At 33.9% G+C, this 14,270-nt stretch overlaps 1 protein-coding gene across 1 annotated transcript; it reads right to left on the reverse strand.

The window, feature by feature from the left end:
- Positions 1 to 6,173: 6,173 nt before the first annotated feature.
- LOC143599491 (uncharacterized) lies at positions 6,174 to 6,944 on the reverse strand. The gene has a single exon (XM_077077436.1). It carries the CDS (start codon positions 6,942 to 6,944, stop codon positions 6,174 to 6,176), a length of 771 nt encoding a protein of 256 aa, XP_076933551.1.
- Positions 6,945 to 14,270: the final 7,326 nt, after the last annotated feature.

Below are 14,270 nucleotides of genomic sequence, written 5' to 3' on the forward strand. Positions count from 1 at the left end.
CGAACGAACAAAACATGTTGAGATGGATTGTTGTTTTGTTAGAGAACGGGTGGAGTCAAAGGATATTTTGCCTATTCATATCGGTACTAAACAAGAAATTGCTGATCTTTTCACTAAGCCACTAGGTGCAAAACAACTACGGGTATTACTTGACAAGCTGGGTGTTCGTGATCTTCACATTCTAGCTTGAGAGGGAGTGTTGAATTCAAATTCAAATTATGTAGTTTATATGCTTTATGATTATGATTTATCCTTTGTCTAGTTTATAGGGATAGTTTAAATTTTGAACTTTTCCTTTTGATGTTTTTAAAAGGAACCTGCCGATGCTTTTGAGAATAATGAAAAACATTATTTGATATCATATTTTTCACAAATTATGTAATTGAAGGACCCGTTGACACTAACATACCTGTCAACTTCTTTTCAATGATGTTCGTGTCACTAGCACTGCTACCCCAACCACACTTCACTAGCTCGTAAACCCCTTGAAAAAGTTAGCATTTACAGTTTATAATGGTCTATTTTGACGTTATAGAATCATATGCCCGGTAGTCATCCCCTTTGCACAATTATTCGTGAAACATATCAATAATTCTTTTTACAAAAAAACGTCGGCATTTTGATAATCGGCAACAAAAATAGTTAGAAAAAAAATTATTACTAAAAACTTAATATTACTAATAAAAGAAAACAAATAATAATAAACGCTTACCAGCTTCGGGAACTTCTGAGACAGCGAGCCACGCCCGTGTAAATAAATCATACTCGGGTTGTAACGTTCTTTTTTAGGAGGGTCGCTCACGTCTTTCTTCGTGTGTGATCCCAAACAACTACCTTTCTTCTTGCTCAGCCCGGGCTTGTTATGTCTCTGACATTGTCTCGTTTTCGGAAACAAAACCGGGTTGTTATAATAACCGAGTGGGTAGTTGGGCGTTCCACCTAACATCTAAAAGTAGTTCAACATGTTTTGATCGAAATTAACACCGACCGGTTGGTTTGGGGTCGGTCGAGTCTGTTGAGTAGTGTTCGGGATTCGATTGGAAGAGTCAATTTGTTGGTTTGAAAATTGGCCAAAACCAAACCAAACAGGGTTTTTTAAAGATTGGGAAGAATTTTCTAGAGTAAAGAGAGAGGAAAATGAGAAGGAGTTGTGTTTAAAAAACTGAAAAATGATTGTGTTTAAATATGTATTTGGTTTAAAATAATAAAATTAATTAGCTTTTTTTTATATTTTTTATCCTTCAACGGTTATGTGGAATAATGTGCCAAAGCACCCATTGTATATACAACGAGGAACCCCAAAACAAGCTGGGAAACGAGGGGGCGGTGTTCACCGTGTGGTCTAAGGTTCAAGCTCCATTAATTATGAAGTGGTAATAATTGGGTCCCAAAAAAATTAATATTTTCCGGTGAAAGCATAAATGAATAGTTTTTCTACATATCAGCTCTTTAGAAAATAAATGTGGATGTGAGATCTACGGTTTGTTGCATGTGTGAGAGACAAGTGATCATTTGCTTACATTGTGTCATTTTGCTACGATAATATGACAATTTATAAGCAATTTGTGTCGTAGTCGGCATATATATGCATTTTAGGTACGTGTCTACTTAAGTCCCATGTTACTGTCAACCTTGGTAGTAAAAAGAGTAAGGTGATTGAGTGATTCACGGAATTATCCTCACGGCTTGTTAATGTATTTGAAAGTCTAGAAATGAGGTTACATTCTCAAATAAACCAACGAGTATCTCCAAGATGGTTTGAGACATTAGTGTTTTAATAAAAGTTGTCATTTCAACTTTTAGAGTGACGAAGGGTGTTTAAGGTTGCATTGTAAGTACATTATTTATTTGTCTTCTTGAATCCTATGTAAATATTTTGAGTGTTTGGATAACTAATATAACTTGATATTAGTGGTGATGTGATGGGAGGGTATAAATCTTGTATATTTTGATATTATTTTATTAGTTTAATTAGTTTTTAGTGTAAACATTGGTACTTCATACATTTTTATGTGTTACATGCTATTGGACGTTAAAGATGCCAAAATGGGACTTGTACGAGCATGGGATAAAGTCCCAGGAAAAGTGCCACACAAAACGAAACAAAACAGTTGAAGTGAATTAATTTTCTGCCACTGGAAGTCTTTACGCCACACTGAGAAGTTAAAATAGGTCATTCGCACGTCACGAAGGACTCTAATGAGGTGCCTGACTGTTTTGTCCTTCATGCCACGCGACAGATAGAGGAGAAGACCTTCGTGACACACGAATGCCTTATAAAACGTGAAAAAAGTGTTAGGTTGACTTATATCTTTTGTTTGACGAACCCTAATGAGTTATCACGCCTTCCAGCCATTTACAGGAGTCCATAAATGAATTCCAGAGCTTTCCATCACAAAGATATTATTCCTTATGGCCTTCTTCATCATAATTTAAGATTTAACGAAGATCATGATCGGCTAATCTATTCAAGTAAGTCCCGGTGTGTAGAGCATTGTATGATTTCAGTTTTTCTCATGCTTATCGTTGAACTTCATGTAATTGTTAATTGATGATCTATGCTACTTGATGTTTATTAACGAGCATTTGATTTTGGTTTACTCCTTTATGTAATTGTTAACTAATGATCTACACTCATTTAGTGTTCGCTTACTTTCAACCAATCATTGCTGGTGTGCTGTCAGAAAGGAAAGTCAAAGACGTGAGACAATTAAGGATCAGAATTCTCATCATATCCTTGTCCAAGAATAAAATATTGACAGCTGCTAATTTATGGCTCTTTGACAGCTCAAACCATAATGTTCTTTCCTTTTATTTATCCTTGTAAATTAATATAAATATGGTGTATTTTTCCCTGTAAATGTATCAAGCAATACAAACATATTCTTCAATCATCCTCCTGTTTTGTACCAATTTCAAGATGGTACAAAGCAGTGAATCAATTCACAATCTGCTCATCATATACCCTTACCTCATAAAGCCTTTTTACCATGTCTTCCAACAGTGGTCCAACCGTTTCAAACAACAATGATCTCTCACTTCAATTAGCCAACTTTTTCAATGGAATCCAATCCCAAAACCAAATTTCCAAGCACAACCTATCTGATAATTCTCCAAAAGGCGTCCATATGAGTGACCTGGGGTTGATGCATGAACTGACTAACCACTCCAACAGCGTAGGCTATGTCGGGACGGGTATGTGATAAATATATCAGTTTCCCTACCATTCGTTGGTATCTTTCTTTATCTGCAAGTTCTCCACCTTCCACCATATGAAGACCATGGTTAACCACCATGGGAGTATCAGCTGGTTTGCATTCCAACATTCCGGTTTCAGCCAACAGGTCGAGAATATATTTTTTCTGGCGGATGAAGATGCATTGCTTAGACCTGAGAACCTCTATTCCAAGGAAGTACTTAAGTCTTCCCAAGTCTTTCATTTCGAATTCTGTGAACAAGTTCCTTTTTAAATTCATCATTTCTTCTTCATCATCTCCTGTAATAATCATATCATCAACATAAATAATCAGACAAGTCACACGATTACCTCTGTGTTTCAGGAACAGAGTATGATCTGAGTTACTCTGTTTAAAACCATATTGTTGCATGGCACTAGTAAATCTGCCAAACCAAGCACGAGGAGACTGTTTGAGTCCATACAGAGATTTTTTTAAACGATATGTCTCTCCTACTTTGAAGTTTGCATTGAACCCAGGTGGAGCTTCCATATAGACTTCCTCTTTTAGCTCACCATGCAGGAAAGCATTTTTTACATCATATTGGTAGAGAGGCCATCCCTTGTTAGCAGCAATTGAGAAAAGAACTCTTATTGTATTCATTTTTGCAACTGGGGAGAAAGTCTCTGAGTAGTCGATCCCATATGTTTGAGTATACCCCTTAGCGACCAAGCGGGTTTTATACCTTTCAATAGTGCCGTCGGGTTTGTGTTTCACTGAGAATACCTACCGACACCCTACCGGTTTCTTTCCCGTTGGAAGTTTACATTTTTCCCATGTGTCATTTTTTTATCAAGGCCTCCATTTCCTTCTTCCATATTTCTGATCCTAAAGCTTGCTCCATATTAGTTGGAATTTTTTCCAAGTACAGTGAGGAATCAAACGCTTTAGCTTCTTTTGTTAGATTTGCTTCGGCTATGTTTGCTATAGGATATCTTGAGCTACGAGTTTCCTTTTCTAGTGAATATCTCTTTGGGGGAACTCCTCTATTTGCCCTTGGTGGTAGCACATATCGTTTAGGTGTTTCTTCTTGTGTTGCTTGTTCTTCTTCACCTGTTATTTGTTCACCTGTTTCGGTTGCTTGTTCAGGTTCAAACTCAGTCATTAGGCTAGGAGGATCTTGAGCAGCGATACTAGTCGTTGTCATTGAGGGTGAAGCTTGTGGAGATGGTGACGATGGTGACTCTGATGGGGTATTGCGATTAACTTCTTCGGATGAGGGTACCCATTGTAGCCAACTCAGTGTGTCATATTCCCTGTCCTCCTGACCACTGTGTTGGTTATAGAAAAACTCGGTTTCAAGAAAGTCACAATTCATGGTGGTGAACATGTGGCGTTTTTTTGGACTGTAACACCGGTAGCCTTTTTGATTAACTCCGTATCCTACGAATACACATTTTTCAGCACATGGGTCAAGCTTGGTGCGTTCTGCTTTAGGTATGTGGACAAAGACAGAACAACCAAAGACCCGTGGTTCAAGGGTAAGGGTAGAGGAAGTTTGGTGAAATCAGATAGGGCTTGAAGTGGAGTTTTGAGTTTGAGAGTATTGGTTGGTAAACGATTGATGAGATACGTGGCAGTAGCAATAGCTTCGGGCCAGAAACTATTAGGTACTTGAGATTCAATCAAGAGGGCTCGGGCAACCTCTAGGAGAATTCGATTTTTCCGTTCAACGGCTCCATTTTGTTCAGGAGTATGCGTGCATGATGTTTGATGAATCATTCCCTTTGCTTGAAAAAATTGTTTCATAGAATTGTTCACAAACTCGCTTCCATTATCTGATCGGAATATTCGAATATTTTTTTGAAATTGTGTGTTTATCATGGCATAAAACGTGGTGAACTTCTCAAAAACTTCAGATTTATGTTTTAAAAAATAAATCCATGTCATGCGGGTACAATCATCAACAAACAATAAAAAATATCGAAAATTTTGTCCCCCAATAACAGGAGCCGGACCCCATACATCCGAATGTATCAATGAAAAAGGTTCATCAACTTTTGTATTATTTGGTTTATAAGTTGAGCGATGACTTTTTGCTAGCATACAAGTCTCGCAATTCATTTTACTATTTGAAGGAAAAAGTTTAGGAAATAGAATGTGTAAATAACCAGTAGATGGATGTCCAAGTCTTCTGTGCCATAACCAAGCTTCTCGGCTTGTAGTTCCGTGAGCCAGCATTATAGTACCTTCTTGAGCCACCTCATCCACATAGTATAACCCTTAATGCTCAGTGCCACGCCCAATAATCACTCCTTTCATGATATCCTGTAAGATACAAAAGTTGGGATGTATCAGGACCGCACAATTCAACTCTTTAGTCACATGACTAATAGATAGTAATTTATGTGACAATGATGGTATATAGAGACAATTTGAGAGTTTAAGAGTGGGCGAAATTTCAATAGTCCCTCCCCCATTGACATTGACTATTCCCCCATTAGCCGTTTGAATATGTGTTCATTTTGGTTTAGAAATAGATATAAAATCGGATTTCTCAAAGGTCATGGTGTCGGTTGCACCACAATCAAATATCCATGACCTGTTATTTTTTTGACTTGACTGTGCAACACCGGCTTTGCCAAAAACTTGTTGGTTATTTTGTTCAAAAAACGGACTAATATCTGTTTGTGTTTTATTAGGACTATAAGGACCTGTCATATTATTGTTTAAAGAACAGGGGGTTAAATCTAAAGAACTAGAATTATAAGGGTATGAGGATACATCCTCATCCCTTATACTTGTTTGAACGTGAACACCTGTTTGCGAATCAGATAAAGCCACCGCCGCAAACCCACCGGTATAGTTGGTGGTTTGATGATTGCCATGGCCGGAGGATTCATCGCCGCTGCTGGTGACCTTTGGGTTGCCCACGGCTGCCGCCGCCGTTCCTCCTTCTTCTCCGACGGTTTTTCCCTTCTTGTGACCATCGTTCCACTACTCAGGGAACCCGACAAGCTTGAAGCATTGTTCTTTAGTGTGCTTCATCATGCTACAATGGGTACATTTGAGCTTTGATTTGTCAGTCCTGGGTTTTGAAGGTGGATCTGGTCTGCGTGTTTGACCCTTGGATACAAGCCCTAGGGCTTCATCTTCGTTGGTTCGGGATGCGACTAACCCCGCCGCCACTCCCGATTTAATTTCGGGGTTTGCACCAAGGATTGTCTGATGAGCGGTTTCCTTCCGAACGACGGCATAAGCTTCTCCGGCTGATGGTAAAGGATCCATTCTCAGAATTTCCCTTTTTGTTGTAGCATATTGCTGATCGATTGCATTCAGAAACTGAAACAACTTTTGTTCTGTTCGAATTTTGTTGTAGGTGGTAATATCTGCTGGTGAGGTCATGGGATTCGAGTCTCTTCTATCGATTTCTCCCCATATCCCTTGCATTATAATCCAGAATTCCTCCAGTGGAATTCCATTCTGTTTAATTCCATTCACTTTAACATGTAAGTCAAATGTTTTGAGTTGATCTTTACCATTGCTATAAGTGGTAACGAGAGCGTCCCACAACGATTCAGCCATGGGAAATTCAGTCAGATTGCTTGCAATAGCTGGTTCAATGTTTTGAATAAGCCATGAGAACACTACAAGGTCGTCTTGTTCCCATTGCTCATACCCGTCATCTGTCGGTTTGGGTGGTGTTGGATTTCCTGACAAATGGCCAAGTAGTGTTTTTGATTTCCCACCAATGGCTACTCGGATCATTCGAGCCCATAGTGCATAATTCTGGTTATCAAGTTTGAGACTAATCTTCAAACTTATGGATACGTCAACTTTTGACAGAAATTGGTTTTCCCCCAACTAAAGCTAGCAAAATTATGTGTGATAATAAAGCAGCAATCCAAATCTCTGAAAATCCAGTCCAACACGATAGGACGAAGCATGTGGAAATCGACAGAAACATCATCAAAGAGAAACTAGAGGCAGGTATAATAGAACTTCCATTTGTCCAATCAAAGGACCAACTGGCAGACATACTAACAAAAGCGGTCAATGGAAAAATCCTAAACGACTGTTTTGGAAATCCCACTACTCAACTTGATGGGGAGTGTCAGAAAGGAAAGTCAAAGACGTGAGACAATTAAGGATCAGAATTCTCATCATATCCATGTCCAAGAATAAAATATTGACAGCTGCTAATTTATGGCTCTTTGATAGCTCAAACCATAATGTTCTTTCCTTTTATTTATCCTTGTAAATTAATATAAATATGGTGTATGTTTTTCTCTGTAAATGTATCAAGCAATACAAACATATTCTTCAATCATCCTCCTGTTTTGTACCAATTTCAAGATGTGCTCAGCACTCAAACTGTTGCTTCATAATTCTATAACGAAACTTCATAATATTTAAAAATCGGTTACATTAAAAACTGATCACTTACTCTTTGTGATTCAACATTCTTCTTATCCTAATTAGTTTAAAGTGAATTGGACACTTGATTTAATAGTATTTTTGGTCGACCCTTCAACTCTGATCATTGTCTGATTGGTTTTAAATTATTATTAAAAAAGTATTACATAGTTTTGCTAAAAATGCAATTTATTCACCGGCGTATAAGAGAGAAAGAAAGAAGGTAAGACTTTGTTTTATGTATCGTTTTAAAAAAAGTAGGGATGGGTGTGAAATAATATAGTTATCACAGTTCGTGTTCTAAAATTTGTTATATACTAAACATTCTTTTGATTAATTAGACTAGTATTACAAGTGAACAAGTCTAGATTTTTTTTATATTTTTTTGTTTCTAGATGTGCTGTTGATTTTATTTTATTCTCGAAACTGAGTTCAAACTTTATTTTTTATTTACTTCTTAAAACTTAAAGTTCCCTTAAATAAATTCTACGTGGATATTTGGGTAAGTAAGCCTTTAGTTATTAAACGACGGAATATTTAGTGGCGTCATGCATGTTTGCTCAAGCGGTGTGTCATTGTATCGCTAGTTGGTGTAAGGTACCGGCTTTTATCGCCTTCCCTACCAGTGATATGTTTGCCACAAATACTATCGGTTGTCCATTCAGAAAACAAAAGTGTTTCATGTGGGTTGTATAACAGGCGTGTGGCGAATTTGGAAGAGAAGAAATGCGGCGACATTTGAAAGGAAACCGGCGCCATGTTAATAACGTGATTGGTGAGATTAAAGCTTTGAGATATTTGTGGGTTTGTAATAGGTCAAAGAATATGAATATTACTTGGGAGAGGTGGAGAGCATTTAATTTTGATGCCTTTTAAGGGATAAAAGAAGTGGTTTAGTTGCGGGTATAGGGTGGTTGTGTTGTCGTTCATGTATGGTGGTGTTGATTGTCGTTTGTCTAGCAACTTACTAGTTCGATAATCATTCTGGTTTAATAAAATTCATTTGATTGATCTTTGCATGTATTCGCTATCTCAACATGGCGTGATCAAAATTTTAAAAAGCTAGAATCTACTATCTCAAATTTTAAATTCAGTTTAAATAAATTTTTTTTCAACTATCTATTTTGGCAACACACTTACAAAATCATAAATATACAATTTGCCCAAAAAGGTCCAAACGAATTGATTATAGAAGGTGCAAATGAGTCGAGTTGTACGAGTTCTGTATCTAAACTTTGGGCTTCCTCACATAATTTTTTAAGCTGGTCTCAACTTATTTATTATTTATAAAATTATTTATTATATATACAATAGTTGATCATTTTATAAGCTTAACTACATTAAAACTTTTTACAAGCCGATATCGAGTAATCCGTGAGTTAATTTACTCGTTCATATTTCCATTTATACTTACGAGCCTACCCAAGGTTAGTATATAAAGCTTGTGTTTGAGCTCATTTAATATGAACAAGTTTAACTTTAAACCTAACTTGTTCGAGTTTAACTTCATTCAAACTTTTATCGGGTCGTACGGAATAGTTCGTGAGGTACCCTAATGGTTTTTATTTCCATTATTGGTGATTTGGTTTTGGTGGTCATTTGGTCCCCAAAATACTATTGAGCCCAAGCCCATGTAATTTGTCCGTGGTGGTCCTGATCCAAGTGTCCATCTTAATCCGTAGCTTATTGGACCTTTGTTGGTAGGGTCCAAAGAAGAACGTGACCATCCTAAAGTTTAGCACGTGATGGCCCTTTGTTGCAACGAAAATATGGTTTGTGAAAAGAGGTTCGTGACTGAAAACTGAATAACTGAAGAACTTTTAGCTAGCGGCATAAAAAGTGTGTAAGATTAAATATATAATTATATATGTTTATATATGGTCATTATAATCACTTATATTATAATAGATCAAAATATTAACTATACCTTATTATATACTAGTTTGGTAATTGTTGATGGACCATATTACATGTAATTAACTAATAAAGGGTTCCCCTTGGGTATATATAAAGAGAGATAAATATTAACATTATAACATAATCTCACACACATACAATTATGTACCGGGTTCCTCTCAAAAACCCTAACACCATCCTTAACTATACCTCCTAAAGGGGAACTCGACCAAGATGACAACCATGTCGTCTACATCCTTCTCTTCTACGGTTACTAATATTCATGCTGTAACAGGTTCATAGGTTTATTTTTATTCATGTTTTCTACTACTTACATGAAGAACTGATCAACATGTGACATCAGAATGATGTTGATTAATCAGTTCTTCATGTTTTCCCTAAATCTGGAATTAAAATTGAAAAAATGAATTTTTGATTAAAACCCTAATTTTTTTCGGTTTTCATGTTTTGTTAAGAAAACTGGTTATAATTGATAAAATTCATATTTAAAACTCTAATATATTCGAAATCTGTTAAAAATATGTTTAAGATTTCGATTTTAGAGAAAACTAACTAAAGATTTTTCGAATATGTTCTTCATGTTTATCATAAAAAACCGAAGAATCGTCTTTATTTTGGATGAATCGTAGGAATAAAATATGTTGTTTTCAGTTTTGATTGATTTTTTATCTATTAAAAATTTTGAAACATGATATAGTTTTATCAATAAAAGATTTCAAAATCTTGGATAAATATAATTAAGTCTTTTAAATTCGAATTCCATCTTTTTCATAAATTAGTTTATGAAATTTAAAAATAATTGATGAGATAAAATAATTTATGGGTTAAAAATAGTTTATGGGTTAAGTATTTAAAATTGAATTTCGGTTTTTTTTTTCAATAATAGTTTTGGTTTACCAAAATCTTGAAAACCTTATAAAACCCGAAAACTCTCATAATTCGGAAAACCCCTTAAAAGTCGGGCTCACTAAAATTCCCGAGAACTCATAAATCCCAATAACTCAAAAGTCTCGATAACTAATTTCCTGAGAACTTTAATTTTCTTATAAACTGTTCCTAATTAAATGTTTTGTAAACAATTAAATCTTATAAAATGTTACAAAACATAAAAAGCTTAACTTGAGTGAATTTTGATGTATCAATTCTACCCAAAGGCGACGAGTTACATTTACCATATCATTCAAGTCCAATCGAAAGCTTTTGTTAGTTTTTGCCTAACATGATACAAATGGTTCACTTCTGTCCAAAGGTGATGTGTTACATTTTTATCTAGCAAAACTATCATGTGCATAATTAAAATAATTGTCTCACTTCTGCCCAAAGGTGATGTGTTACTATTGTTTTGCGCACATACTTAAATAAATTTTAATTCTGCCAAATGTGATTTATTTTTTGTTTAAGTAGAACTTTTAATTAAAGTCTATTCGTTTGATGTTAATAATAAACATATCGCATCTTCAATAAAATATAATGATCCTCACATTAATAATCCTTCATTAATCTAATGATCATAAACTTTAATCCATCTTACTTTAATATCACATAACATTACCCACTATAATTTTCTTCTATAAATAACTATCTCATACAAATCATCCACTTTAATATTAAAGCATAATATAAGTTTTACATCATAAAGAGTTTCAATAATATTTAGCTCTTCTCAGTATTAATTATCCTTTAAGACATGATATGACTATTCTACTGCTCTTTCTAAAAACAATCATTTCATTAAAAACTGGAGCATAACAAATAGAATGAGTCAATCATAATGTCTCTTACGATAATGATAATCAAGAACTTATATAAATAAATGCTATCACTAGAGTTATTATATATTTAGTTTTTCCTAAGACTAATCAAAATAACTCCTAAGATTCATGCACTCCTTAAAAGTTCTAACTATAAGTTTAAATGACATTACTGAATACGTCATAATGTACAATACCATGAACCATAAAGTTAAGTGCTCACAAATGTAAATAAGTACAGTTTCCTAATGCATTACACACTAAAATTTCTATTATTACAATTTTTTGCCTTAAGTATCAACTATAACACTCATAAGTACAAAAGGAAAATGAGTATGTTGATTTGCAGCATATGTACAAGAAAAGAAATGTATGGTACTGAAATAAGAAGTTATTCAACTCACACCACTAAAACCTAAAAGAGGATAATTCTAAGGTTCATAGACAAAATACAAGTATTACTTCTAGCTTTAAGTTCTTTAAGGAGAAGTCTCATTGAAAAAATATGTCATTAGATTAGGTATAAGCAACAAGACTATTCATAATTAAAAAGAACAGCGGACTAAAATTGATAGTTGTATAATATTAATGATATTTATGTATGTTAACCCTAATATTCCCATTAACATATGATTGATTGAGTCTACTTCTATATGTTTACCCAAAATCAACAAATAACTAACATGAGTGTTAGTGACAAATTTAAATGTTAAGGTTGTTAGAACCATGAAAAACTGTCTTCTAATTACTTTTTATGATACCTTAAATATTCTAAAGATTAATCAGAATTTAGTATCAATACTTAAGCTACATTATGATAGTTATGAGGTTTGCATAGCCAACATAAAGTCACTCTTACCTTAAACTGTCATATTATTTGTTATCAATATCAGATTGAAACATTTATAAAATAGAATTAGATGATACTACATAATTTCACAACTTTTGTTATCATGCACTTAAGAATTTATCAAAAGATAAATGAGACTCATAAAATTCATCCATTAAAACCAAATTTCATGAGAAATTATGACATGGTTTATGAGGGTGAATTTTCATCTAATCTCATTCTTAGTGATCTTAATCATGTGATTAGTGAAGTTTCAGGAGGTCATCTAGGTTTTAAAACCTACTAACTTTGATGATTATGTAACCTCCCTAACTAAGTTGAAATGGATGTTGGAAAGTTTAATGATCCCACCCATTATAATTAAACCATTAGCATCAATCATAATTGACTCCATAAGTCAGGATAACGTTTTGAGATTTGGTTGAATCACCTAAAGGTGTTCATAACTAAACTAAATCCTAACACAAACGTTAAGACACTAAGAAGCATGACTGATTGTTAAAGGTTATATTCAAGAGGGAATAAATTATCAAAGAATCTTCTTACCTATATTACAAAAGATTTCTTAAAGTATCATTATTGTTCTAGTAGCTTATAATAGTTAAGAGCTACATTAGATGAATATTAAAACAACTTTCACTAACAATCAGCTTACATACTTATTTGTTCATAAAACAACCTAAAAGTTATAAACTGTAGGTCAAAGAACATTTAGTCTATAAGTCAATAAAATTCATATATGGGTTAATGCAAACATCAAAATCTGATGAAATCTTTATAAAATTATTTTTATCAAAAACCAAGTGGATTAATGTACCTACCACAAGATGAGTGGGAGCAACTAAAAACAAACTTGTCCTTATATAGATGACATTCTTCTGACAAGTATATGTTACATAAGTCAAAACATTGTTCGTACATACTTTGGTATGATAGATCACAGAGATATCCCTTACGTAATAGATATCATAACATTCTGAGATTGATCCAAAGGGACGTTAGTTTTGTTCTATAAGTTTTACCTTAAATGAGTCCTTACACATGTAACAAACAATATTGCTCTATTTAGAGGATAACATGATCATTGAGATTATTACCTTATGCTTCATTAAGTAGAAGCCTTATGTAGGTTCAAGTCTATACTCGTTCAGATATTACTCAAAATTGTAACACACTAGATATGTCTAGATTAATGTGAAGCATCTAAAAGAGTATTAAAATTATCTTTAAAAGAAACGAAAGACTATAATTTAACAGAAGAAATGAGAATTCAAACCGGTAGATTACTCTAAACTTTTTTATATTCAAAGATAACATAATGTAATTTTCAAGATATATTCGCATGTCAGCAGATAAATCTATCTCATGGATAGAGTCATAATGAACTGATAACAACAATCTAAGTTATAAGGACATAATATGTTGATTAATCACAATGCAATTAGCAATAAATGTTGTTTAAAATTTATCAGTGGACTCATAAGTTTATTAACTCCATATAAATTATATATTGAAGAGTTACTGTGATAAAGTCAGCTACAATGTTTTCTCAAACAGTGCAGTTCGAGAGGTGCTGCATTAAATTTCGATATGAAACTAATTATTCGTTTATGAGCGAATTGAGGAATCTAAATTTTCGTTACAAATACATTCATGATATGCTTAAGGATCCTATAACTAAAGGTCTACCCGTAATTATTATGAAATCGCTTATAATCATGAGGGGTTTATTGATTACCATATGCAACTGCATATTGTACTATGAATGATTAACTATTAATATTTCCTCACTAGTTTTAATTTTGTATGTCTCTTAATATGTTCTGCATGCATAATGACATATAGACAAATAATTATACAAATCAAACGTTCTGAAGGGCTTACTTGAAAATTTTGATCATAACTACTTAGGTTTTAAATAAGGACTGCAGTATGATTAATGGGGGTCTTGAGCTGATGCTCAATTCAATGACTGTATTTCTCTGCTCCAGTTTAAGTTTAAAGCTAAAATGAGTGTTAACTCCTGATCAGACTTATCTAATACTCATAATAAATGATTACTCGGCCAAGTGGGAGAATGTAAGATTAAATATATAAAAATATATAATTATATATATTTATATATGGCCATTATAATCATTTATATTATAATAGATCAAA

Source organism: Bidens hawaiensis, unplaced genomic scaffold (genome assembly GCF_021521415.1).
Source record: "Bidens hawaiensis isolate Kalapana, Puna unplaced genomic scaffold, B.hawaiensis_p1.1 tig00052246_1, whole genome shotgun sequence".
Taxonomy (NCBI): domain Eukaryota; kingdom Viridiplantae; phylum Streptophyta; class Magnoliopsida; order Asterales; family Asteraceae; genus Bidens; species Bidens hawaiensis.